Source organism: Thunnus maccoyii, chromosome 10 (genome assembly GCF_910596095.1).
Source record: "Thunnus maccoyii chromosome 10, fThuMac1.1, whole genome shotgun sequence".
Lineage (NCBI taxonomy): Eukaryota > Metazoa > Chordata > Actinopteri > Scombriformes > Scombridae > Thunnus > Thunnus maccoyii.
In genome coordinates, this window is record NC_056542.1 from 18,501,749 (window position 1) to 18,529,467 (window position 27,719).

Sequence of the window (27,719 nt, forward strand, 5' to 3'; positions counted from 1 at the left end):
GATACTATTAGTAAAAATATTCTATAAACACTGCAGAATAATCATTTAGCTACTAGCAGAGATGACATAAGAAGTGAGACTGAGCTTGTTTATCAAAGTGGAGAGAATACAATGCCCTTTTCTTTTTTTTTTTTCGCAACTAAAGTGATGAAAGCGATGAATTACGCTTTGTCATTGTGGATTTATTTCCTGTGTTTGTGAGCCATCCTTGACTGACTGTGACTGTGTGAAGGCAGTCTTTATGTCACGCAGCAGGAATTGAAGTTCCAATAGAGACAAAGAATGCTGTGATGTTTTGTGCCGGGTGACAGAAACTATGACATGAAACGATGATTGAGCCAATCTTCTGCCTCAAGTGGGCTAAAAGAAAAAACTGGAATTGCAGGGAATTCACAATTGTAAACTTGTGTGTATATTTGTGTGAGAGTGTATGGGTGTTTGCACAGGTGTGCCAGTGTTACAATATGTTAAAACATAGATAGATGTCAGTCGGTAGTATAGGGAAAGGATAATTACTTTGTGAGAGATACGCTATATCTAAATAATAATATTATCAGTACATAGTTGTTTAGGATATTAGTTCATACTAGATTCTCCTTTCTTTTTAGATGTGTAGACATGCTTTCCTTTCTAGTGTAAAGCTACAGCCTCAAGGTTCTCTCACTTATTCATTTCTTTATAGCGCATGAAAAGTGTTTAACAGCACAGCAGAGATAGAATGTACTGGCCTCAAAATATGTCATAACTCAACAAGGCAATTATTTTATGAAGAGTTTGCATTTGTTGAACACACCAGTCCTTTATAGCTCACACTAAAAACATGTTATGACTCTTGACATTTATATTTTATATAACACATCATCTGATGTGACTTTATAATTTCCTTGAGCTTATAGAACTCTTAAAGGTTACACTGAGAGACAATATGGACATTAATAAGAGTCCAAAATCTCATAATAGGCTACATGTGATGACATACAGTGTACAAACAGAGCAATTACAAGTAAGTCATCATGCTCAAAAGACTCATAAAGCCAAAGTCATTATGGATTATAGCCTATTATGACATTTTTTGAAACATTTAGGATGTCCGTCTAACATCTAATTGCAATGTTTTTATGTTGCTTGCATGAAACTCTTATTACAGTAAAACCAGCAATGAACATGGAGCACTGGGAGGTACTTAGATTATAGTTGTAGGTCAGTGCGTTTCCATGATAGGTAAAAATCTGTTTGCTTTTGTGTTGTCATGATCTGTCATGATCCACATATTTTTGGGAAGGGGGGAATTTGTGTTATCCTTTATGATCCAAAAGACTTTAAAAAACAGCTTTGGTAATTAGTACCGAGGACCCAGTGCCAGTCAGCATAATGTGTTCTTTAGCTGGATTTCACACTTGGAAATAAGCTCTCATTCTATCCATCATCTGGCTTGTAAAATGACAGATGAATAATCATTATATAATTCCACCAGTGGTTTCTGTTACAGAAACACCAAGATCTTAGTCTTAAACATTCATCTCTCAGCTTTATGTTAGCCATGCTCGTTGATATCCTTAAACTATTTTTTGTGTGGTCCAGGGTCTATTATTGGCTCTTGCTGTAAGTGTTTTCTGTTCCATAACAAGATGAATCCCCAAAGTGGCATTAGGTTACCAGGCAACAGTGTACACTGCACTGCTTGATTATAATTTTCTTTGTATAGTTATGAAGTTTAATTGTAAGTGACTACATGGCAGTCGGCCAAAATTAACCACTGTTAACAGAGCCTGCAGAGCCTGATGTATGTCAGGAGGCGTAGAGGCTAGCAGACTATATTTGGCTGCTATGTTCCCTTCAAAGAGACGAGTTCTAGGTCTGGACTTGACATTTCCCTTAGACTGGAAAAAATGGGTTTGGGTCAGTGAGTTTTTGAGGGAGGAGGGGTGTTGTTGATGCCCAGAGGACGGTGCTGGTCTCTGTTCTGCAGTGGCTCATTGTTATGTTCTCTTCATCTGTACAGTACAGGAAGCTTAAATGACAAGATGAAACTAGCAATTATATGTGTTGAGATACAACGTGGTCTTTATAACAATGGGCATCATTGCTGTAATACTCACAAGATACCCATACGAACAGTACAGCTTGTCATCATCAGGTAAAAACTTTGTGCACATCCCTCTAAGTTTGGTGATTTTTAGGTCCGTACATTTTCTCAGCTTTGAGAAAATTCTCTACCTTCTTAGGCTCATATAACCCCTGTAAAACTAGCAATTCAAAAAGCAAAGTATATTATAGTCAATAACTTAAAATAAGGCTGTTATTCTTAGTTACTGAGTAGGTAACATGTTAGAGGTAAATGATTATGACAAATTACGACATGACAGGAAGGTACAGCAGCAGCACACTGTCAGTCTATGAAAGGAGAGGTTTGCTGATTTGGCAATGACACAACATATTCATGTGACTGTTAGAAATCCGTTAACAGCTCAGCTAAGATCAATTAATCTGTCTAGGAGTCAATACAACTTTTTACTTTATGTTGTCCCAAAGTTCTGTTTGATTAGTCTCTTCTGTGTGTGCTGAGGTTAAGCAGAAGCATGTGGATTGAAGTTCTGGGTTTTATCTCAGCATGTTGTCATAAAAAAGAAATGGAGAGCCATGTTCACAGCTTTATTTGTTTTGCTGTTTTTGGCTGCTGCCGCAGTGGAAGTAAGAGAGTGACTTGTATAGCAGACATTGTGCAGACAATCTGAATATAATCTGAATGTAATCCAGGTGCCACAGAACTATTCTGACTTAAATCAGTTTTTCCTCATTCACACTGTTGTTTTATTTTAGAGTTACAACAGCAACTTTATTAAATACAGTTGCATACACAGAAAACATTTTAACCAGTCCTCAAACCAGCACGATGTATCTGACAAATACAATTCGACTTCTTTTTCAATGTCATCTCTCTACAAAACATTCAGCTCTCCCGCAGGGTGAAAAAGTCAGAGGGGTTCCCACAGTGTAGAGTTGTGGCTGAGGCTGTTGGTGCATAAAATAGTAGGTTGTGGTGAATGTGTGAGGAATATTTTTATCTCTATATAGATAGCAGTCAGAGGAGAGCCGTGGCCCAGAGGAGGAATCTGGCTCCTGTTGCAGAGTTGGTGGGTTTAGTCTGGTGTTCTCAGTGTTGTTCATCTGGCCCCACTGTAGACCCCTGGGCTCTCTGGGGGGATGTACTTCCATTTGTTTTTTCTTCCTGTCCAAATGGAGTTGGAGAGATGAATCATTCATGTCTTTGAGAGGCCTTTTGTGTGGATGAATAATGGGCAGATTTAAGGCTCCTGCCTCAAGTGTTTAAGATTAATATGCGCTGCTTTTTGTCAGTGTACTGTTTTTTTTCTATAATGCATATGCTTTGTTTATTTCTTCTTTTTTTATTCTTTAGTTTAAGTGAACACAGAGATTTTTTAAGGCTTGCTCTTTTTCACAATTTATGTTTTTTTATCTTGCCTATCTACTTATACTTATCTGCTTAACTGTCTGTCAGTGCGCCGATTGACAGGCGCCGCGGTGAGCGCCGCCGCCCTAACTTGATCCTGGTCTGTCAAACCTGCATGGTGAAATCAGTGAAGGTGATAAATGAGCTGTGCTTTGGAGTTCTTGGTATGCCCAACATGACGGCCAGATTGTCACTAAACTGTCATAGGGTGGGGCCGTTTTCCTTGATGGCAGAAACAGACAAACCTCAGACTTCACAGGCCCATTAGTTGTCACTCCATGCCATCCCATCATCCTCTGGGGGATGGACCGGACTGCACTACCATGCGTCATGCTAAACATCTCTTTGTTGTTACCTTTCATCTGTGGGTACCTGCCACCTCTCCCAGCCCATCCTGTGAGTTATGGGACTGCAGGAGGTCATGGCCGCAACCCCTCCCCACTTGGCGTGAAATGTGCAGAACAAACTGATCCAGGAATTACACAGAGATTGGACACACTGGCTGGGTATCTAAGAGCAGAGTCCTCATAAAGGTCTCTGTGGCCAGATAGGTGTGAAAGGGTTACCAGCCCATCTGTTACCAAAACAGAAAATTTTGGCCCCTTTGAGGTGAGAACCTTAGAGCATTCTCTAAATTCTCCCTTTTAGCTTTGAGTAGCATTATCTCAGTAAAGCTGCTGACAAATGGAGGCATGAAAGGGAAAGCCACATCATGTTCTCTTTAAAACAGAAAAATGACAGTCATCTGGAAAAGGGAGTTTTAGTCATGGCCTTCAGTTGTTTTTGAGAGCGCATACTGTAATAACATCACTAAATGACATCTTTTATCAATGAGCAGACCAAAAAAAAGAATGATGATGTGGATATTTGAAGGCTTTTTTCTCTCTCGCTTATTAGCTCTATTTTGTGATTTTAAAGGTAGGAATCTCCATCCTTTGTAGTAATCATTCAAGTTCTCAACTTCATGACATCTTTTGATATTTTGTGATAACTGAAGCTGCAACGATGAGTCATCTAATTGATAGGTTGATTGGCAGGCAGTTCATCTGCATCTATTTTGATAATTGATTAATCATTCATTTTTCAATCAAATATGCTTTATATAACTTTTGATAGTTCCAGCTTTTCAAATGTGAAGATTTGATGCTTGTCTTTGTCATTTATTATAGTTTTGGATTGTTGGTCAAATACAACAAGAACTACAACAGACATTTTTCACTTTTTTCTGACATTTTATAGACAAAAATGATAATGAGTGAAAAATAATGAATTTTTGTGCTGCTAATTTCTACATGTTTTATAAAAGAGACAGCCAAAGCTTGTTAGACCCTGTGTTATTGAAGGGACTGGGTCGAAAAGTCAGTTTGGTTACTGGATCTGAGATGAAAGGAAGAGGTCAGGAACGCTGCTGCCACTCCCAAACACAGCATGGTGGCATTGCTATGTGAATATGTGTGTGCATATCTATGCATGGGTGTGTGTGTTTATCTGTGCGTGTATATTTGTTTGCAGATTTTTATGTTTTTATTTGTATTCCTACAGTATCTATGCTCTTAGTCAACCTCTTTGCTGTCAGTGTACGTGCAGCCTTTCCTCCTATTTGTCCAGTACGCTGGCACAATGTTTGTTGTGCATCAGAGTATTTGTCTTCCTGGTCCTTGGCAGTTTAGTGCACTACATTTTTGTTCCTGTTCTTAATCAACCTGCAGGGTGCACTGTTGCAGAAGGATCCACCAGGGGTTTTACCCCGCTTGGACAGTGTCCCACAATTACAAGTCCTGTAACTAATTACATCTACTCTTTCCAGTCTCAATCAAGCTGATGGAATTCACAAATAACAGAATAAACTGTCAGACAAATAGACAGTAAGGGAAATTTGTAATATCTTTGTTATTACAACCCATGCAATGACACAAACCACACCACAACATATATACGTGTGATACAAAAGTGACAATAAAAGTGATTTGACAAATCTTAAAGACAGACAGAAAGAGACACAAAGATTTAGTGGAAAAACAGCATAAGACTTTCATCAGTGGTGGAAGCAACTGTAGCACTACTATTGTTTTCCCACCAAACAAGTGAGGCGACCCCCTGAACCATGCCTTTGCCTCTCAAGGGAGAGAGGAGCTGTTCAACATGTTTAGTCACTCTCATAGGAATTGCAAAAGTAGAACATTGTCTTTACAATTTACTTGGGAGTTTGTGTAACCTAAGCAAGTAACTTCCACTGCAAAAAAACCCCAAACCCAAAAAACCCATTAGGGAGAATTTTTAACTATGGTGGAAAAATGTATATGAATATGATTCTGTAATAAGATACAGAATCTCAAGGTCACCCAAAGCGTTTAAAAATACCTCTGGAACCCCTCCAGGTTTATGCATATAGAGCACAGACATTAACATTGTAACAGAGATGGCGGGTGCACTAGTGGGACATTTCCCGGTATGTATAGTGCTACCTTAATAATCAGAGGAAGAGCTATTTTTCTGAGGTATTGTTGCATCCAAGACCTTTGAGACGCTGCAGGAGGAGAGAATTGTGACTGTACAGTGGTCAAGCAGAGAAGTGGTGGCGTAGGTGGAAGTGGCTTGGACAATAAGCGTCAGCCCACCCTTCCCATAGTAAACTTGATTTCCTGCTGCATTTTTTTTTTTAAGACAGACCTTTAAAATCTATGAATGGAGTTTTGTTTGTCTCTTTAAAGGTCATTGACAAATCCAGAATAGCAGTCAAGTGGTAAGCGTAGCCAATTATTTAAAAACTCGCATTCATATTTTTATGTTTTTGGGTTTTTTCCTTGATAAGTGTGCTTAAGAAATATAGGTCACTGAAGTGAGATTCATTCTCTTAAAAGGAAATCTGGAACCTGGGTGAAAACTTCCTGTACTTTTTCAGTGACTGAAATAACAAAGCTGGTATTTTGCCAAAAGACAAACAAGACTGATAAAATGTGTTTTCTCAAAGGCTGTGGTGATAACAAAAATATATATTTTGTTATCATATTAAGATAATAGCTCCAAGGCACTTGGGAGGGATGATGCTATGATAATCCCCTCATAAACGGGCTAGACTAGCAGGATGTGGATTGGAAGAATGCTTCTGAACAGGGAACCTTTGTTTTTATTAATCCCTCAGGGAATTTTTAAGGTCAGCTAAGCTTGGCTGGATTCCATCACAGTCACATGTGTCTGTTTGGGCCTGTGTGTTTGTATGATACAGATGAGTCGTTTGACGTCTGCAGGCATTTCAGTGATGCAATGATTCTGCATGCTGTGGCTTCAGGCAGCAAACTTTCTCCAAAATCTTGCTCCCTGGCTAATCGCTTGCTAAAATGACAGCTGACATTAAGAATGATCTTTCGAAGGCTCTAATCGATACTAAGCCGTTCAGCATTAGAATATCATTAGAGAATCAATAGTTTGTGCTGTTTTTAAGAAGGTGCTGGGCAAGGAGACAAAGTGGAACATAAAGTGGGCTTGTCATGATTGAATGTAGGGTGGAAGTTGTACAACAACAACATGGTCAATTTAATACAAACAGTGGATCAATGGTTTCCAGCAGTGATGAGCACATTGATCAGTAAAATTACGGAGCGCTGCCCTATGTTTCCAGTGTGCCTTTGTGCTCCACATCTATTTTTAGAGAGCCTATGGCAGCAGATGAAGGCACGGCATCAGGGACCTATTCAAAGTTAGAAAGTAAACTGACCTCAAGGTCAGTACACAATAAGTGGATGCTTTGAAATTGCTTCGAAATAGAGTTTTTCTCTTGTTGGGATTGTGTTATGGTTCAGTCAGTCTTTCACATCTCAAGATGGAGGTTTCACAGCAGATGAATGAAGATTTTTCCTGAAAGCCTTTTTGCTTTTGAGAATATACATTGATTCATCTCTCTCTTTGAATAGTACCATCTCTGTGTTTTTTATGTTTGATGTCTCTCAAAAATGAGGAACTGGGCTGGGCTCCATTTAACTGTGTTATTCTTAGCGGCATTGCCAAACTTTGCTGGCAATGTTTCAAGATTAAGCACCAAACATGACTGCCTTTAAATGCTTTTTCATGTTATTTGATCCAACCTGTTAAGTGCATTCTATATCACCCTGAAAGTACCACAGGAAATACCACAGGACGCCAGACAGAGTAACCCAATAAAAGCAAGAGCGCCCAAATCATTAGTGGGGAAACACGCTCACATAACACATCCAGATGTACAGGCTAATTGGATTTTACCATCAAATCAACAGTTGTAGTGCCTTTGTGCTTTTATGAGACTGACCGCAAGGTAAAGGGAAAATGGGCTGTTTGAAGTGACAAAACTTTACCCATGGCTTTTAGCAGGTAGGATTGCTGAGCTTGGTAGCTAACGGAGCATGCTGTGACTAGGGCAGAGAGAGCCATGGCTTCACTCCCCAAAATGGTCTAGGAACTCTTCCACACTTAGCAATGGTGACTCATGAAGGGCTGATGTAAGTAAGATGGCGGGCATTGAGGTAATTGGTGTGGAGAGTTAATTTCCCTCCTGTGTCAGGGCTGCCCTCAGAGCTGTGGGGTGTCCACTAGAGAGAAGAAGCTCAGGGGATGGAGGAGGGGGGCGGCATGGTTACGTCAGAAGTTGCTGTTAGTATACAGACCCTCTCTTGGGAGGGACATCCCCTCTGACGGGAGAAATCAGCACCTGACAATGATTACATCCGCTGCAGTCCTCCCAAGGTGGCATGATGAAACTCTGCATCCACACAGGTAGGCAGGAAGACGAGCAATAAGCAGGAAGTCAGAGAAATTATTTTTTTTTAAATCAAAACAGATTCTACTAAACGTATTGATTACGGTAATATAAGATTCACTCTGTGATCCATTTATTTTACAATAGACAACTCCCCCCTGGGATACACGGGGGCTTTGAAGTTCAGAGAACACGGAACAACAAAACATGGTTGACTCATTCCCTCCCACACGGGGATCATCCGCTATTAAGGGGAACAAACGTTTTCTAACCGGATCAAATTAGTTATAAGGAGCAGTGTTTGTCCACCCATTATATCTGTTGCAACACTTAAGTTCAGCTCCCTTCCTTCTCCAGTCTGCTTCCCTGCTGGGTTTCATCATGCACACTGTGTCACAAGGCAGCAGCGCTATGGTGATTAAGCCACAGAACTTGGGAGTTGATTTGGAACTGGTACAGTAATTGTGGTAATGTGAGTAGGCTTATTTGGTTGAAAAATACAAGTCCCCAGGTTATGACCAGGTTCTCTAAATAGAACAGAAAGACTGAGGTATCGTAGCGGGAAGTAGCTCTTTGTTTTTATTTCTAGTACCAATAGGTAATTTAAATGGACTTAGTTGGAGAAAACAACATAATGTTGATGTGTGTATGGATGCGTGTGTATGTGTGTATGTATATTGACATCCCTTGCTCTTTGAAACAGGCTATAATGGCCTTTCATTTAAATTTGGAAAGTGCTGGGGGCACTTCACTGGTCTGACCCACTTGTTCCCTCATCTCTAATATTCCCCCACTCCATGTCGGTGCTCTAATGTCAAAACACACACACACACACACACAAAATGACACACGCACACATGAAGTTTGTGTTTGATAATGAGGGAGGTGACAGACAGTCAAGCCTCGGCCCCGGAGAGCAGAGCAGAGCGGCTCTCCAGCAGGGACGCTGACGTTCACACTTAAATGCTTTAATAGGACTAAAGTAGACAAAGGCCGCCAGTGACGCAGTAGGAGCTATAATGGGCTTGCCACATTGCAGGTTTACTGGACCCTGCCTATTGGACAGAGCTATTTCCAATCCCACAATCCCTCATCAGCCTCAGGAAGCTAGTTATAAATAAAAAGTGTAGGTTAATCGCTGCTAACATGTCCCACTGAAATGTCTTTATTTTTAGGAGCAGTAGGGCAGGTTGACCGATGTTTTCCAACATGATACTGAGAACTGATTATTCACCTCTATTCCTTGTAAAGGCGCAAAGAAATTAGTGTCATTCCTTGTCCTTACGTTACCCACATTTAACCAAAAAAATCAATGTATGCAGTGCAGAACATTCTCTAAACAACCAAGTGAACAAGTGAAAAAAAAACCCAATAAATAACTCTATTATAATAATATAATTAATATAATAATAACTGATATGAATGATCAGAACTGAATGGCAAAAATAGTCCCTATGTTTGCAGCATTTTATTGGGCAATAGTGGAAAATCACAGTAACAGGAACATTGCAAAATGTGTTTTGACCTACTCATTCAAGGATTTCACAGCATGATGACATATAAATAGGGATTCCTTTGTCACGATAATTGTCATTCATGTGACAGCCTTACTTCCCCTTTTGATCAATTATGCCTCGGCCTATGTTGAGGTCAGCCTACAGGGTCAGAGCTTTCCTGGTCTGACAGATACTGTGACAGATGGAGTTCTAGGTTTTTACGTTGGACTTGAAGGCTTGTTATCTCTCACACCATCCTTATCCAGCTTGAATGCCAAACTACCTCACGAAAACCAGGAGTTTGCTAAATCTCTTAACACTAAAATGTGTCACCAAAGGGAGATTCGAGTAACCACTTTTAAAATAGACTTTCCACGATGTTCTATGACTATTTTATAAAGTAAACAAAGATGACAAAAAAGATTAAGATGTTTAATTTGAGTTTTGAGATAACCAAGAAGTGGGAAGGAATTAAAAATAAATATACGCATAATCCCCTAGTTGCCTCCTTTTCTAAATAATCAAGCTACTCAACATATATCATGCATTAGCCTGAGAGTTGTTTTATGTCTGGGGCGAGCCTGCAAGCTGTGCATTTCCTTCTTGGCTTCTTCGCTGTGCTGTGATAAAAGGATTGAGGGGTTAAATGTTTGTCCAGCTGAAACAACACAGTAAAACTCCTTCTCTGTGTCTCTGTAGCCGAGTCGTCAGAGCTCAGGACCTAAAAATAGCTGCGCTGGCTCCACGCCCCTGGCTGGGGGACAGGTCAAATTATGAAGGAAGATGAAAAATTTAAAGGCACAGGCTGCTTGGCCACAAACCCAGCCCTGCATCAGTGGTCAGATAGAACATTTGACTTGACTTTTATGGGATGGAGTCAGATTATATTAACTACGGATCTTGACTGGTTTGGGATGTAATATTAATTGAAAAAATCCTACTGTATAGCTACTTGATGCTCAAAATTCTGTCATTTTTTTTAAACTCATGTATTCATGTTTTTAAGACATATATGCGTACTGCAGTGTTTTGTTTGTATTTTTCTCATATCCCCCATCATACAGTAGCAAGTCTATTTCAATGAAGTGAGGTGTGTAATCCTCTTCTTGTCCGGTCTGGTGTTCTTGACACAGTTTGGGAGGTTTATGTAATTGTGATCATACTGTTACGGCATCTTACAGTTGGCTTCCTTGGCTTGCTGAAAGCATGCTTCCTGAGTAGCAGCACTGCCCTGGATACACACTGAACCCCACACATACACTGAGCTAATGCTGTGAGGTTACACTCGGAGTCTTAAATGAACACAGTGTTCATTTGGCGTCCCGCTTGACCTAACACATCTTGTTGGGTATTTGTCACACATACAGATTTTAACTAAATGCTATTGCATTTGTGTTTGGTTGTGCACAGTTTCCCCAAATACATATATTTTTATGTGTTGTGAATCACATGAAAGACAAGTCGCGGTTTTACAAAACCTTTAACAAAGACTGCACAGAGGGGAGGTTTACATGTACCTCTTTTAGATACATCAAGGTAAAAATGGATCTTTCTGCTCGTGTACCTGAGAGAACAAAATGAAGACATAAATAGAGAGACTGAGAGAGACTGGTTCAACAAATCAGAAAAGAGAGAGAGAGAGAGAGGAATCAAGCCTCCATCTGCAGAGAGGGAGTCAGGAGACATGCCTTCTGGCAGGAGCTGAAGAAGACAGCTGTGTTTGGTGTGGTATTTTTAAACGCATCAATGCTGCTCCAATCCCCGCGCCTCGCCTGACCTATTTTTAGCCAGGGCTGGCCATTGTTCTATTTCTGTCACCTGTGGGCCACGCAGTTGTTGATTCACATGCAAATGAAGCTTGCTCCCTCCCTGGCTGGCATTACTGCCTCAGCGAGGTGCTCAGTACACAGTGCACGGCTTTCCTAGCAACTCAGCTTACATTTTTCTCTGCTCAGACGCTTTTCCGAGAAGAGAAAAAGCTACAGACTGGAGAGAAATAGGGAGAGAGGCAGATAAGGAAAAAAAAAAAGAAGCTAGGTTTGCCATCTTCTCCTAACACTGTGTTAGTGTTTGGACTAGACTGAAGCAGGGCACCGGGAGAGTGTGGCAGCCCTGCAGACAGAGTGTGCAGTTTGTGTTATTGCTCTACAGTGAGAGTGGTTTCTCAGAGGAGGAGGCAGAGGAAGGGAGAGAGTTGCCTGTTGTCGTGGTCTCTCCCCTGAGTGGCTGAGGGGTGGCTCTTGGTGACAGGAAACGCAAGGCTTGCGATGAGACCTGAGCGCTGAGTGGAGTATGCTGCAGACGATTTACGAGGGCGAGTCAAGTTTCTCCACAACAGAAGGGCGCGTTGGACACCAGCAGTTCCCCAACCAGAGCAAGATGCACAACGTGAACAACTCAGGTGATCACACAGCCCGGTGTTTCTACTCCTCTTGAGGAATCTCAGCTTTCAACCTTCTTTTTTTCCCCTTTTTGCATTCCAGTCTCTGTCTTTCTCTCTATCGCTGAAGCTTTTCCTATTTCTCCCACTCTCTTCTCATCCTCTCTGCCTGTCTCTCACACGTTCACTCTCTCCCTCTCTCACATACTCTCAACTCTTTGCGCTCCCCCGGTCTCTCATTCTGTGTGAAAAGAGAACTCAAAGCTTCTCAGCACAGCAACGTGGTAGGATCAGGCACTTCTTCCTGAATCAAGGTAATTACTCTTGTGATGACATATGCTGCTTTATAATTTGTGTTTCTCAGTGGGATTGTTACCTTAATCTATGTTTAAGAAAAAAGGCTTCTAATGGGTAAAAAGTGCTGCTGATCATGACATACTGTATTTTCAACACTGTTAACACGTTTCCTCATTTTAGTGTTCAGTAGAAAAACGTTAACACTATGCTCTAGTTGCCTGAAATGAGTCACTGTGAACATGAAAGGGATGTTGTGTTTTGCTAGCTTCCATGTCAGCGTGCACTTTTCAGGGAACAGGAAAAACTGTGACAGAAATACTGAGGGGACAACTGAAAGGTTTCTCTCAGGATATTTACCACAGACATTGACTGTTCTATTTTTGACCTGTGAATTGAATTTAGGAGTACATGGCTGACATCAGTATGAGTAACGTCTATTCACTGTATTGACTCAAGATGAGTCACCTTATTTGCTTTGATTTTTTTTTTAGCATGTGGCTATTGATAAAATGTGAAAATTGTCGTAGGAAATTAGTTGGAAGGAAGAGTACTGGGCAACACTTGGTTCTGTGAAAACATTGTCATGTGAGTTGCTTGGAAGCATGTATAATGACAAAGTGCAGATTGATGCATCTGAGGTCTTCGTTTACTCAGAAATGTGTTATGACCTGTAAGTTGTTAGATAATCTAGAATCAGCAAACAGCAAGGAGCAACAACATGCTGTCGACTAATTGAATCTGATTGTTTAATGTAAATTTAGATTATTTTTTTTACATTCAGTCAACTCAGTATTTGTGGTGTAAAAGATGAGTAAAAAAAACCCCAAAAAACACAGCCGAAAGTCTGACTTCAGGCAAGCAAAACTGGTGAGTGAAAACACGCAGAGGCAGTGGGCTAAACGTGAGGAGATTTAAAAATAAGACAGCAGGATGACAGGGGGATGACACATTCCATCTCTGTCAATAGAGCAGGTTATTTGACTATTAGGCTACAAGAGCTCCGTCTTAGAGGCCTGTGAGCCAAACAACAGATATACCGAGCGCCTGAATTCAGGCTCCTTGCTTATTCTGTGGGTCAGCTATTCTTAGGTGAGTTATTTTCAGCTTATGGCATTAGCCTGCTAAGATTAGGCGTCTGTGCGTTATCATTCCATCTTGGCATGCTCCTGATATAACAGTGGTTTGGAACAGATATTTATAGAGAATTCTGTCATTTGCCTGTTTAATTTGTTCTTTCCACTTTATTGTAAATCACTTGACAGTGACTAACATTATCTGTCTAAAAATGCAACTCTGGGATGCTTTTGTACAAGTTCACTGTGTGTCACGTTTGTGTTGTTGGTAGAGCAGACACGTTCGCTTTAATAGAGACTTGAGGATGTTTTAGGATTATGAATACACTGTCATGATTATTGTTTGAGAAGGGATCCTTGTGTCAGCTGAATTAGTGGTTAGTGAATAGGTTGCTAAAGCAAACTTTGTGACATTTTATATGATATTCTCTGCTGTTACATTTCAAGTGGCTCATGAAAATAAAGGGCATAATCCTGTTTTTATTTTGATTAGTGTCCGTAACATCAAAGTTCTGATAAAAAACAGTACTCAGATGGGCTCTCTACCCAGGGAAAACTAATTAGTTCCCCCTGAGTGCATGATATCATGTAAAATATCATGCAAGCTCTCTTCAATAGGAACCTTTCAGACAATAACAATGCTCCACCTTTCAAGTCCTCTTGTCTGTATCCTGTATCTATTCAGGTTGTCTCATGTTTGAAGTGCTCACAGCTAAAGAGCATGCAACAATAATTTTGATTCAGTAATGATAAACAATTACTCATATAAAAATGATGTAACGTATTATTTAAAACCATTGGTAATGGTAATTTTTTAGTTGCTTTTTATATTTTGTCCCTTTGTCTTAATGTGCATCATATAGAAAGCACAGTTTAAAGCTTGTTTTTTTCAGGATCTTGGATGCTTTTCTTCTAGTTGGAAGGGTTGCTATGGCTCAAGGCATTTAGACTATTGACTCTTGGTGATTGATTTATTAGGCATTTCATTGACTGTAGCGTCTACAGTCCGTAGAGAGTAGGATAATGATAGTCTTTACAGAGGAACTTGCTAATTATCACCTACAATATCCTGCATTTTCTGCTTTATTTTTGCTCGAATGAAGATTTAGTAGATGTCGTTTTGTGTGTTGCTGTTTGTGTGAGACGGTTTGGCATGACGGCAGGACAGGAGACGACTGGACTCCTGGCTCCCCTCAGCGAAAGGGCCCTTGGTGGCTCAGCTCAGCTCTCTTTGTTAGCAGATAGCCTGCAAGCCACAGCCCTGGCTCAGCTGCAAGGACGAGCCTGAGTCTTAAAAATAAAGACCTGTTTCCTGCTTTAGACATGCCAGCTGCTCAAAATAACAAGGCACTTAATGAGAGATCCAGCACCACATTGCAGTCCCAAGCATCAGCTTATTTTTGCCCTCAAACATCTTCTGTATCTCTGGTTCTATTTATACTCTCAGACAGGGAATTTAGATCAGTAACCATCTCTACTAAATGCATCCAGCATACAATATGTTTAAAGTGTAAACACAAAGTGTGCCATTACATATATAGCCAAAACGGGTATTTCAGTAATAAAATATACACTAAAGATGATCTATGGTCAGTATCACATTGGGTTAAGATGCTCTAAACATTTTTTATACACACTAATGTGATTCGCTGGAGCACCAGTGGAGCAGCGGGTGCTCCAGTACTAAACACCCACAACACTTCAAATTGTGGTGATGTTTTTGGGGTTGTACAAATCTTAATTTGCCAAAAAGCAGTTATAAATGAAAACTGGTGAAAAGCAACAACCTGTAAACATATGTAACATCATATTTATATAGTAATTACACACATTATTATAACATTTGTTTGAGGCAAAAGATTTGAGATTAGTGAGAAGATAAATGTATTTGATTTTTAACATTCATAATCCAAGTGTTGCTTTTAAATTTCTTGCAAAGCTGTAACAACTATATTTGCATCTTGTAATGAATTAATTCTGAATTTTTCAGGAGAAACTTTTCTTCTCATAGTACATGTGCACTATGTGATATTGTAATTACTTAAAAAGTAATTCTACTGAGCTTAAATGTGTAGACAGATATTTATGTCAATAATTTTTAATAACAAGTGAATTTTTTTCATCAGCACTTACCTATCAACACGAAAAACAACGTGTTTGGTGTATTAAAGAATATTATTCATTTGCATATAACTCTGTGATAATGTGTCTGTGAAGCAAATTTTTTCCCCATTAAATCTGAATATTATTAGCCTTATTCAGTGATGCCAAAGGGCACCTGTAGGTGCAAGCTAATTTGTTAAAGTGTAAGAATAGCTGCACCCTTTATATTCATGTTTACAATATTAATAACTCTGTTCTCGTGGTAGTTGTCAGTTTAAGTGCTAGCATGATTAAAAAGGGCGAAATTCAGAATTCAAGGTGTAAAGTCCAACATTAGTCTTAGCGTAACTAAGTAGTGACTAATGTTGATAAAGTTTTACTCTATGTATCTATATGTTTTAGACTTTACATATAATAGTAACGTCACTGATGATGTGTGTCTGGTCTCTCTCCGGGGTGGGAAGCCTGGTAATGTGGCCTGTGGCAAAAAAGACAGTCATCCAACATCTCAAATTAAGGCTGTGATTGTCACTCTAACCACCACCAAAGCTAATGAGAGGCAGATCGGTTATAGAAATAAACACTTTGGGGACACTGGCTGTGCTCGCTGCAGTGGGAGTGTGGTCACAGGCCATAAGTCACCCTATCCCCTCTTGGCAGGCCCTCCACAGGGAGGAATTTGGGCATGGGGCAGGGTGCTTGTCGCTCCCTTGTGCTAAAAACAAATTTGGGACCTGTCATTCATAAATCTCTTGTTTACCAGTGCCTAGAGACACTTCTGTGCACTTCCACCAATCAGGAGGCACCTCACTTTCACCCGAAAAAAGAGCATTCATATCAAGGGTCATGATCGCTGATGGCACTATTGGACCACTGAACCTAAAAGTGGCAGGCTCTTCTATGTGAGTGATCATTTTCAAAAGTGACCCGAAAGTTACATAAATGCAACACTGCGCTTTTATTTTTGCCTGTGTTAAATTGAGCAGGCGGCCTCACAACTGTGACAGTCTTTCACACATTGTCTATATTAAGACCCTGCTCAGAAAAGCATTTTTATTTAGCCCTAGTTACTGGTGGTTCCGTATTCTCCTCTGCCGAAGGAGTATTTTTGTATTACAGAAACAGCAGATTTCAGCTTCGAGTAGTTTCAGGGTGCATTTCACTTAAATATATTAACTGTAAAATTGTAGCAGTGAATATATAGTTCTAATGTATTCTGTGGTTGGGTAAAGTACATAAACAGATGCACATTTTGACATTTTTTCTGTTCTACAATCAGCACAGAGATTAATGTTAATTATGAGGAAGGAACGTTGTAAATTATACATTAGGTAGAGGCTTCTGCTGAGCTGGAACCATGCCTACCTACCTTTAGGACTTCATTATGTTCCCTCAACATTGTCATTCCATCCAGCGTTAGTCTTGCCAACACAGTGGACGGTGAGTGGACAAGAATAGAACAGGCACATGAGGCTGTTGTGGTTTCCTCAAGGGCCATTTCATACAGCCTCGGTTATCAAAGGTGGCTTAAGCTTTCACACCCCCCACCCCCCCCCCCCACCCCCCCCCCCCTCCTGTTAAACCACTATCTGAGATTTTTTTGATTGAGGCTCAGCTTGATGTGCTGATCAAAGTGGAGATCCTTAATGCCAGTCAGAGTGAGGGTACAGAATGAAATATGAGATTAATTAGATATCACAGTGGTGAATTCTCCCAGGCAGCAGGTGTTTTTTTGTTGCTATATTTAGGTCCATTAGGCAAAAGTAGCACTAAGGCTGTTTGACTCTCTGAGCCCTTCAATGGTTCACAGGTTCACGGCTGCCCCTGGAACAGTGCCTGCTACAAAAGAGTCCTTTGTCAAGTACTTACAAGCTAAGATTAATATTCCCTGTCAGTAGAGAAGGGTCTGTGCTACAGGTGCCTGTTCTCTGTGCTTGCCCTCCTCCGTCATTTGATTGGAGCTGTTTTTAGAACACAGAGAGAAAAATTATAGCACAGGAGTCCCCTCTAGCTGTCTTCACTCTTTGAATGTGTTTTAAGACAAGTTATCACTTAGCCACTGAATCTCTACAGACTGTGTGTGTGTGTGTGTGTGTGTGTTTGTGTGTGTGTTGTGTATGTGTGTGTTGGAGGGTTCTGTAATGCTTTCTCTCCGTCTCTCTCTGCTGGGGACTCCATTCTTATATAAGAGCTGAAAAGCTGATATAATAGTCAACATGTCACATTGCCACTGTAGGCAGGAGATGACATGCAGTGAGACTCGATATCTGCAGGATGGGGAGACATAATTACGTCGCCAGCGTTGCCATGACAGCGGCAAGTTAGGGTGGTGGATACTAGGGTGTGGGGGTTGTCACAGACCAGGATTGCGCCACTTGCTTTTATGTTTCTATTTATAATCATCACCGCCGCATACACATGGAATGGTGGCAATGAAAAACAGGCTACATGACAAAACAAATGGGCTCCAGTGTGCTTCACAGCATCAGTGAACAGGAGGGCATTGCTTCTTAATTGATGGCTACTGTAGACTGACACTGCTTCTTTTTGGCAGGTTTAAACTCTTTTTTTTATTGGTATGTTATTGTAGTTTATGAGGATAAATGTACTTGTTGTGTGCAACACAAGATTATTTATGTGAATGTAAAAAATGTAGTGTGTCAGTTTTCTCGCATGCTTCCACTGAACAGGTGGCGTAATAACATTGCCTGTATTTGTTCCCTCAAATGTGACCCTTGAGAAGATTAAGGCAATGAATGCACTCAATAAATCTCCCTCCAGCCACTGGAATTTTAAGTAGGTTTGAATATTTCTCTGGTCTCAAAATGGAAGAGACATTATACAGTCTGGACAATGTGCACCCTTCCTTGAATGTCACATCATGATCAGCATAACTAACAGGCAATTTTTTCTAAGAACTGGACATTTTTATTAAATCACTGGTCAAATATAGGCCTAAATGTCCATTCTTTATTTAATATATAAAATTGGTTCAAAGGTGTGATTCTGTTTACAATTACTGCTTACTGTAGCTAGCTTATACAGCAGTTTGAGTGAAACAACACAGGGATAAAAATGATAAAGAAAAACATTGTACAATCACTGATCATCCTCTATGGAATAGAGAGACGAAGTAGCCCTGTCTTCTATGTTCTTAACTGGCAATCGATTTTCTCTGTGGAACAGGCTATTTATAGAGCTTGGAGACCAAAGGGATGCCCTCTCACTTTGTATCTGGCAATTACTCTAGTTGTCAAAGACAAATGCATTTCTTACCGATGCACATATTGCAGTGTCTGCACTCAGTAACAAAGATGGAAAGACTTCTGGTGGACTTCCGGTAATGATGGCAGAGTGAAAGCTGTGTGTCTCTCCAACCCCACAAGATAATAATAATAAAAAAAAAAGAGATGGTGTTTTGACTTATCTCCATTTGCCTTCATGTCTTAACCTGTGTCGGGGTATGAATTTATGTTCAGGTGCAATGATGTAAAAGACAACTCTAACAAGTAAGAAGCGCACAAACAATCAATTGGTTGCACCCATCTCCCCAATGGCTTAAGTGGGAGAAATAAAACACCTGATGGTCGAAATGAAGGACTCGCTCGAAAGAGATCCAGGATTTCAGGATGGATTTCCAAGCATTTGGAGCCAAGACTGAAAAAGACATTAAGACAATTATGCAACAGATGACAGAATTACACCTTGATGTAGAAAAAATGAGCGACAGACTGGAACAGGTTGAGCGCCGGGTCACTGAGATACATGATACTGAAATACTGCACCATAAATCGATTAAAAATCTGGTGAACAAAGTTTTGGAGATGGAAGTACGCACTGAATACCAGGAAAACAAGTCCAGGCAAAACAACGTGCATATATTCAACATACCAGAGAAAAGTGAAGGCAACAATATGACAGCCTTCCTCAAAAAACTGGAGACTTTATCATCATCAGAGCGCACCGCATGTACAGAGAAGGCAAAGATCATACCAGACTGATAATTGTTGCCTTTTTGAACTTTGAAACAAAGAAGCAAATACTTCATGCTGCATGGGGGAAGAAGGAATTAACCTATAATGGTATGCATATTTTCTTTGATCATGACTTCACCTTTAAAGTGAAACAACAGAGAGCCTTGTACAGACCTATGAGAGAACAACTCAAGGCCAAGAATATAAAATCTCACATCTTGGCCTCGGCCAAATTGAAGGTTTTCAGTGAAGATGGGACCTCGCAGGCATTTAGAAATCCACAAGCTGCGGTAAAGGCTCTCGAGGAGCTGGGACTGCTACATGTCAAGACACACAGATCGTGGAACGGGACACCAACCAGCGACAACAATGGGAAGTGGACAAGGACCAACAGATCAGTCAAAAAATTCTTTAGTGCAAGAGGCAGAGAAGAATCTCAGACTATGTGAGTGAAAGCAATTGTGCAAATGTTTACATGTTTTCTTATTGCAATTAAAATTGTATTGGCTCAGGATGAAACACTCTCCTGATTTTCTCCCTGTTTTGTTGCTGTTTGTATGGGCTGAATGGCTGTTACATTTTTTGTTTTCTTCCTCTTAATTTTTAGCTTTAACTCATGTTTGCCTGCCTCTTGTTCCCAAGATATCAAAATGTATTATTGGTGACTGCTTAAGATCTGATCATGCTATTGTAACAATTCATTGAACATCCTTGGGGCTGTGGCTACTGGAAATTCAATCCATCACTTTTACAGTTCACTATGTTTATTGAAAAAAAAATAAAGGATTTAATTTATAAGAATTCTTTGAAAATCATGAAAATTCATCCGACCCACACAACGTCTGGGAGTCCTTTAAGTGTGCATTTAGAGCACATGCCATCAAGATGTGATCACGGAAACCAAAAAAAAAAAAAAAAATTGATAAAGGAGAGGAGTTTAATGGACGATATAAATGAACTGAAAAAAAATGCTGGATGAAATGCAACTGCCCTCCTTAGAAACGGCTTATTTAATGAAAAAATAAACAACTGGAACTGGAGAATTTGTACTCTGGGCGTATAAATGGTATCATCAATAGATCTTGTGCCACTTGGATGGAAAAAGGGGAGAAGTGCACTGCTCATTTTATAAGATTAAATCGAAGCAATTTGGGCAAGCAAAACATGAACTTGTGTACAACAAATGGTGTTATACTTACATCTCCACAGGAAATATTGTGTGAGGAGGTGGATTATTTCAAAGCTTTATTTTCTTTTGAGAAGGAGCCAGAGTCTCTCGCCAGCTCTGATATTGAATTATTTTTTCCGCTAAACTATGATCAGTCACTTTCAGCACTTCAGCAATTAAGTTGTGAAGGTGAAATTTTGGAAAGAGAGTTACTGGATGCAATTAATTCTTTCTCTGGTAAATCACTAGGGATTGATGGCATTCTTATTGAGGTTTATAAGACTTTTTTCACAGAAATTAAAAAAAACCTCTGATGGCATTTTTAACTACTCTCACTCAGGTAATATCATCAGACACAGAAAGAGGACATCATCACATTACTCCTAAAGCAAGATCCACAGGAGCCTTACAAAGATCCTGTATGTATGAAACATTGGAGAGCACTGACACTGCTCTGCTGTGATACTTGTATCCTCTCTAAATATATTGCATTGAGAATAAAAAGAATTATTGGTGATATAATAAGATATGATCAAACAGGTTTCATTCAGTGCGCTTTATTAGTGATAACATGCAGCATCTTCTTGATACTATAGACTATTATGAAAATTGACAGAAATCTGGACTTTTATTTATTGCTGACTTTGAAAAGGCATTTGATAAACTAATATGGGATTTCATCCAAAAAGCTCTTCAGTTTTTTAATTTTGGGGAAACCCTCATAAAATGGTGGTATAACCAACCAACCAGCAAAATAGTAAATAATAATATTTATCTAATAGTTTCACCATGTCTAGAGGTGTATGTCAGGGGTGTCTGCTGTCTCTGTAGTTGTTTTTACGATGCATTGAAATTTTTGCTATTAGAATTAGAAATAATTCATGCATCACAGGTTTAAAACCAAATGGGATAGAGACAAAAACATTATATGCAGATGATGCAAAAATTTTTCTGCAGCCTGAGAAATCTTCACTATGAGATGCCCTTATACTTGATATTCATTTGGAATATCTGGATTAAAGCCAAGCTTTGGTAAATGCACCATTATGAGAATAGTACCATTGAGAGGTACAGATTTCGACCTACAGTGCCCAGCTACAATCAAGTGGAGTAACGGCTCGGTATATGTTTTGGGAATTCATACTCCAGATAATCCAAAAGATCTAGTTAAGATACATTACGAACAAAAAATTGAGAAAATTGAAAAAGTTTCACAATCTTTGGGAGGGAAAATACTGGTTTAATGAGGAAAGATCACATTGATTAATACTCTCGTAATTCCTCAGTTCATTTTGGCCTATCTCTTAATAGCACTTTCAGAGGCATCCTTCTTTAAATGTTTTGAACAAAAAATGTTTAAGTTCCTTTGGAATAATAAGCCTGACAAGATTAAAAGGCAATACATATATAATTCATATGAAAAAATATTGCAAAATATTGGATTATCTTCTGTGTACTTTTGACATCAAATTGTTCCCCTTTTTTCTCTTAAAATCTCACCATTTTTAAGGGATCCTTTTAACATTCATTTTATTTTGTCTTTTATTTTTATTTACTTTTTTCCTTTTTTCCAATTGCTTTTTTGTGAGGTTATATTGTCATGTTATCATATTATCACATGTGTTATGTGTATCATTTGCCTGTATTAAATAATAATAATAAAAAGATGGAAATATCACAGAACTATGAATTCACAAACACATGCTGGTTCCAGGCTTGCAAACTACTTTGCTTTAAATCATTTATGGTTAGAAGGAATATCTGCATGATGTTCTGGTAGCGACAAGGAGAAGAACTCCTTTTATTTATTTATCAAACAGTGGGAAGATAGGATTTATGTAAATACTTTAAATGACCACTTCCAACATTTCGTGCCAAATGTCCATTGAGTCTGCTATACAGCTGCTCCCAGTAGACTCTACGCTGACGGATGTGATCCAGTGTTTGTTTATAGAAACTATTATAATTGTAGGTTTCTGAGGATCGCTGGAGAGAAAGCTGTACTCCTCATTTCTGACCCTTCTCCTTCCCTCCCTCTCGTTCTTTCCCTCTAATTCTTAAAACGTGTCCCTTTTTTAAAAGCCTAATTTTCCTCTCCTGCTCTCTTGACAGTATGTGATAATAATATGTTATATACATTCACCTGTGGTTGCATTATTGGAATTGATAAAATTATAGGTGCTTTTTGGATATGACTAATCTCTTTCTCTCTTTTATTCTCTCTGCTTCTCCTCTGCGGCCCACAGTGGACATTAAACCAGACGTGCCATTGGCTGTGGAGCCCTTATCTCCGCTGGACCTGCGCACAGATCTGAGGATGGTGGGGCCAGGCTCGGACCCAGGACTGTGGGAGAGGCAGCTGCAGCAGGAGCTGCTCCTCATTCAGAAGCAGCAGCAGATCCAGAAGCAGCTACTAATCAGCGAGTTCCAGAAGCAGCATGAGAAGTTGACCCGTCAGCACCAGGCTCAGCTCCAGGAGCACCTCAAGGTCAGTATTGCACCACACAGTTGTATGGAGGACAGCAGTGGCACAGCACAGTACCACAGTGAACAAAACAGCAGAGCACAACACAGCATGGCATAGTGCAGATCAGTAGAAAACATTATAACTCAGAACAAGAGTGCAGAGTGCAGAAAGTAAGAAACAACTCAGCAAGACAGGGTGTTGAGCAATACATCACAGCACAGTGTGAGTTTTCTTTCCACAGATGAGTACTGAATAGTCCATCACAGCAAAACAGAAACTGCAGAAGTACACAGACACCAGTCATTTTAAAAATATATTTATCAGTGTGTTCTCTTCATGCTGACTTGAGGCCCGCATGTTTCTCAGCTCCAGCAGGAGCTCCAGGCCATGAAACAGCAGCAGGAACTCGCAGAGAAGGAGCGCCGTCTGGAGCAGCAGCAGCAGCAGCAGCAGCAGAACCAGCAGGAGAAGGAGCAGGAGAGGCATCGGCGAGAGCAGCATGTTTCCAGCCTGAGCCTCAGGGGCAAGGAGCGCTCCCGAGAGAGTAAGAGCTCGACACCGCCATCATCACCATTACCATCAGGGGTGGAATTTGTGATTTTGAGGGCCCCAGGCAAAAGCACGCATGGGGCCCCCAGATCATAACCCTCAACCTTTTCAATCATTTTTTAATGCATTACCTTAGAGTGAGGCCTGAGCAAAATATGCATATAACAGCAGGATAGGAATGGTTTACTGTAGCTGAATGGCTACTGGCTGAGAAAATACTCAGTCACTCAATATATTCACACTGGGTCATGTACATGTTTTGCTATCATCATTATTACTATTTATAATATTCAGATGTCCTGGCTCTAAAGATTAGTTGGCACAACAGTTGCTAAACTTGAGCTTTTTGAGCTTCACAACAGTGGAAATAATGCTAAGACCAAAGAACTGCATGGAAAGTTTTCAACTCATGTGGCAGCCTATATTAGTAAAGTAGTTATTTGGTTTCTGGTTGCAAGGGCTCAGACAGACACCCACCTTGGCCTGTTGTTAAATTGTTTGTCTCAGTTAGCTGTTGTGACAATAATAGCCCTAGGTCTCTTCCCGGGCTCTAACAACAAAACACAGAGACAAAAACAAAGTAAAAGTGTTTATGAGATATAAACTAAAACTATTAGCCTGGCTAGATACCACTTGGGGTACATGGTGAATTATGTTATTTTATCCAGTGTGGGTGTCATCCCTTGTTACGAAATCTAATGTTCCTTTTAGATAACATTGCACAATACAGTGGTGAAGAAATCAGATTAAAAAGTTCATGTACTTACTCCAAAGGACAATTTAATTTTGTATTTCTGGCAATTAGAAACAAGGTTTTTTAAGTATTAGATTTATAGTAACTGTGCTAGAGGTTTCCTAGTCTAGAGAGTGGAAATTACTTAATTCATCATATAAAATAGAAGATGCCAATGATTTGAATATGATTGTGTTGCTGATGATGAAATGGTACTTAACCAGTATATATAAGTGATGACATAAGGTTGGCCGGTGCCATTTAAGCTTAAAATTTAGGAGAAAATGTCTTTCAACAGCATGATGAAAATAGCTTCAGATATAGTATATCATTTCTGTTTTTACCTTATAGCTAATAATAGACAAGATTTATGACTTTGTCAGGTCAGGTAATTTGAAACTGTGCCCTGCAACTGTAACCCTCCAATAGGAAAGAACATCCCTCTGCAGTATCACTTCAACAGCTTGAAACTAATATTGTGCTCTTAGACCACTAGGGGGAGATCTTCCTACATAAGTTGTGGCTGCTCTGGAAGATAAAGTAAACTCAATCAGCAAAAATAAAAGAGAAAAAACTCAATTTATGTACTTTAGGGGTAGTTTTAGGTAAATGTGATACAGCAAAATCAGTAAAGAGGCTGGAAGTTTCAAGAGTGTAACATTTAGATTTGTAATAATTCTTATGCCATAATAGTGTATATCATGAGTCATAGCCCTAGGGTAACCCCAATTCTTGTGATTCCGTCTTTTGGTCTCACAGGTGCAGTGGCCAGTACTGAGGTGAAGCAGAAACTCCAAGAGTTTCTGTTAAGCAAATCAGCAAAGGACCCTGCCAGCAACGGAGTCAATCACTCTTTCATCCACCACCCAAAACTCTGGTACACGTAAGTACAACCTATTGTTTTAACCTGCCAGAAGGGCATACAAATACTATATTTAAATCACATAATTTATATCATGATATCATATTGCACTCTCTTAAATTTAATGGCTTCTTGTGTGATCAGGTCCTCTCACCATACATCTCTGGACCAAAGCTCTCCACCTCTGGGCGGCACATCCCCCACCTGCCAGTATACTCTGCCATCACCCATAGAGAGCAAGGACGACTTCCCCTTGAGGAAGACAGGTTTGCTAATTTGCACGCACGCACACACACAACGCAGACATAAAAATGCAAACACACATACATGCATACATAAATCTACATCAACACGCAGCTAGTTAAATAGATTTCATTGTGAGTGTTGAGATGTTGCCTTCAATAAGTAATTTTCTATTTGCTATGCTGGCTTATTAATACAGTGACTCTTGTTGACCCACGTCAATCAAGAGGTCGGTGTACCCACAGAGTATTTCCTGAGGTTGCTGATGACCTGCTAATAACATGAGTTAGGCTCATTATGACCCCTACACCCCCTCCTCATTCCTCCAGGGCTCACCACAAAACTTTCATAAGGGTTGACGCATGCCAGAAAAGTAACTTAAACCTTCCTCACTTTTATTTGGATTATTCTAAAACGTATAGCAGCACAGAGCACAGTTTAATTGTATGTTTTCACTTCACCTTTAAATTTGAATTACTGTTATTTGTACTGAAATTACCTTGCCATTATTTAAAAGGAACCATATTTGTCCCTATGTTACAATAATAAACCACGTTCCAAGGCCTCTTTGAACTGTTTAGTAGTAAATGGGAGAATTAAAGCGGATTAATTTCTCCTGAGTTATGGGCTTTAAAAACTGTTTTGAAAGGACACAGGTTCCCACCAAAAAGCAGCTCAGGTTTGTTGGTTTAAAGTTAGAGGAACCCTTTGGGGATGGCTGTATAAATAAGAATAACTCCTGGTCTCTTGGTTTGCACGAGCACAAGAGCTCGCCAGGGTAAAAACTTCATAATTCCGCAATGAGGTCACCAAATTATGTTCTTTTCCCCTTTGTGTCTCTTTTAATTACACTGGAAAACAATTATACTTGTTGAGTTATTTAACTTAAAACCTGTCATGTTGTGTATATATACAATTTAGAGATCAAAGATCAAAGAATTATATCCTCAAAAATAATGTTGCTACATGGCAAGAATAAATATTAGAAATGCATGAAAGCTTTAAGAGCTTTTATTTATTGTAATTCTAGTTGAATCATACCAACCTCAGAACAGAGAAATACCTCCTATAAATATATATTTACATGCCTTTAGATCCACAAAATAAGGGATTGCCTCACAAGTGCAATAATGAGTTGAAGACAGTTTTCTAAAACAATATGAGAGACTGTTTATGGCAGCATTGTTTGCCTTTCAACGTGAATGCAAAAAGGCAAGTTGAAACAAATAACTGGAAGATAAAATTTCAGTCTCTCTGCTGCTCAAACATGACAGTTTTATTCTTTCATTCATGGTTAAATCATCCCCTCATTTATGTGCCCGACTCTTGCACTGATAAAACTACTTCGTGCTCTTTGGATTCCTGAATCTATATGTGGTCATTTCCTGCTCAGGCCTTCCTCCCCCACTTCCTGTCTGTCTTCATTAAAGTCCTCTGAGAGCTTGGCACGCGAAGGGGATACACAAAGGTAGTGTTGTTCCCTCAAGCCACCGGCTGTCACTGATAGCTGATTGGCAGGTGTTGCCGAGTTAGGACTGGCACAGGCAGGATGAACCTCAACAAGACTGTTTGTTTAAGCAAAGATAGCTCTCTCAAAACAAAGTGGAGATGACTCCAATGCTCCATGTTGACTCCCCACTGCTTCATTTTACACTATCTTTTTTTCTGGTTTAGGTTCACAATGAGGTTTATGAGTGATCTACATTTTGTATGGTCCATTTTAAAACTTATATATGACATTTATGTTTCAATGGACAGCCCATGAAATATGAATTTTATTCAAATAAGCTTAATGTATGTACATTTCTCCCCCTGGGAACCCAGTAAAAGCTTGTTTTTTCTCATTACAAGAACAGGTTTTTCAAAAACCTGAGACAAATTTTTAATTCAAATTCAGCTTTCATCATGTTAAGCACACTATTTATTACGTACAAGTAGAGGACATAATAGTAAAACCTGCCGATCTACAACAACTATGAACTAATAGGTACTGAAACCTTTAAAGAAAGAATCTGTGCTTTGATCTCTATCATTAGGTGTCCTATTAATAGTTACATGATCCTTAAAAACAGGATAGCCGTGATGCCCTCTGCTTTATTTCACTCATCCAAAAAAAATAGTTTAAAGAATTTCACGTGATTTACTTGTTTACTTGGGTGTATATCCTCTTTGT

General features: G+C 39.6%; 1 protein-coding gene across 13 annotated transcripts in view; it reads left to right on the forward strand.

Annotated features, from left to right (window-relative positions):
* The window catches only part of hdac9b (histone deacetylase 9b), a 44,744-nt gene that overhangs the window by 6,063 nt on the left and 10,962 nt on the right, over window positions 1-27,719 (forward strand). For 7 of the 13 annotated variants that reach the window (XM_042422747.1, XM_042422743.1, XM_042422750.1 and 4 more), the window contains 5 exons: window positions 11,849-12,098; window positions 22,939-23,180; window positions 23,526-23,703; window positions 25,192-25,324; window positions 25,448-25,569. In XM_042422747.1, coding sequence (XP_042278681.1) covers window positions 11,990-12,098; window positions 22,939-23,180; window positions 23,526-23,703; window positions 25,192-25,324; window positions 25,448-25,569 — 784 coding nt within the window. In that variant the 5' untranslated portion in view covers window positions 11,849-11,989. Of the gene's footprint in view, window positions 1-4,700; window positions 12,099-21,032; window positions 21,112-22,938; window positions 23,181-23,525; window positions 23,704-25,191; window positions 25,325-25,447; window positions 25,570-27,719 lie in introns of those variants that run through there. The other 6 variants (XM_042422753.1, XM_042422745.1, XM_042422755.1 and 3 more) reach the window with 6 other exon arrangements.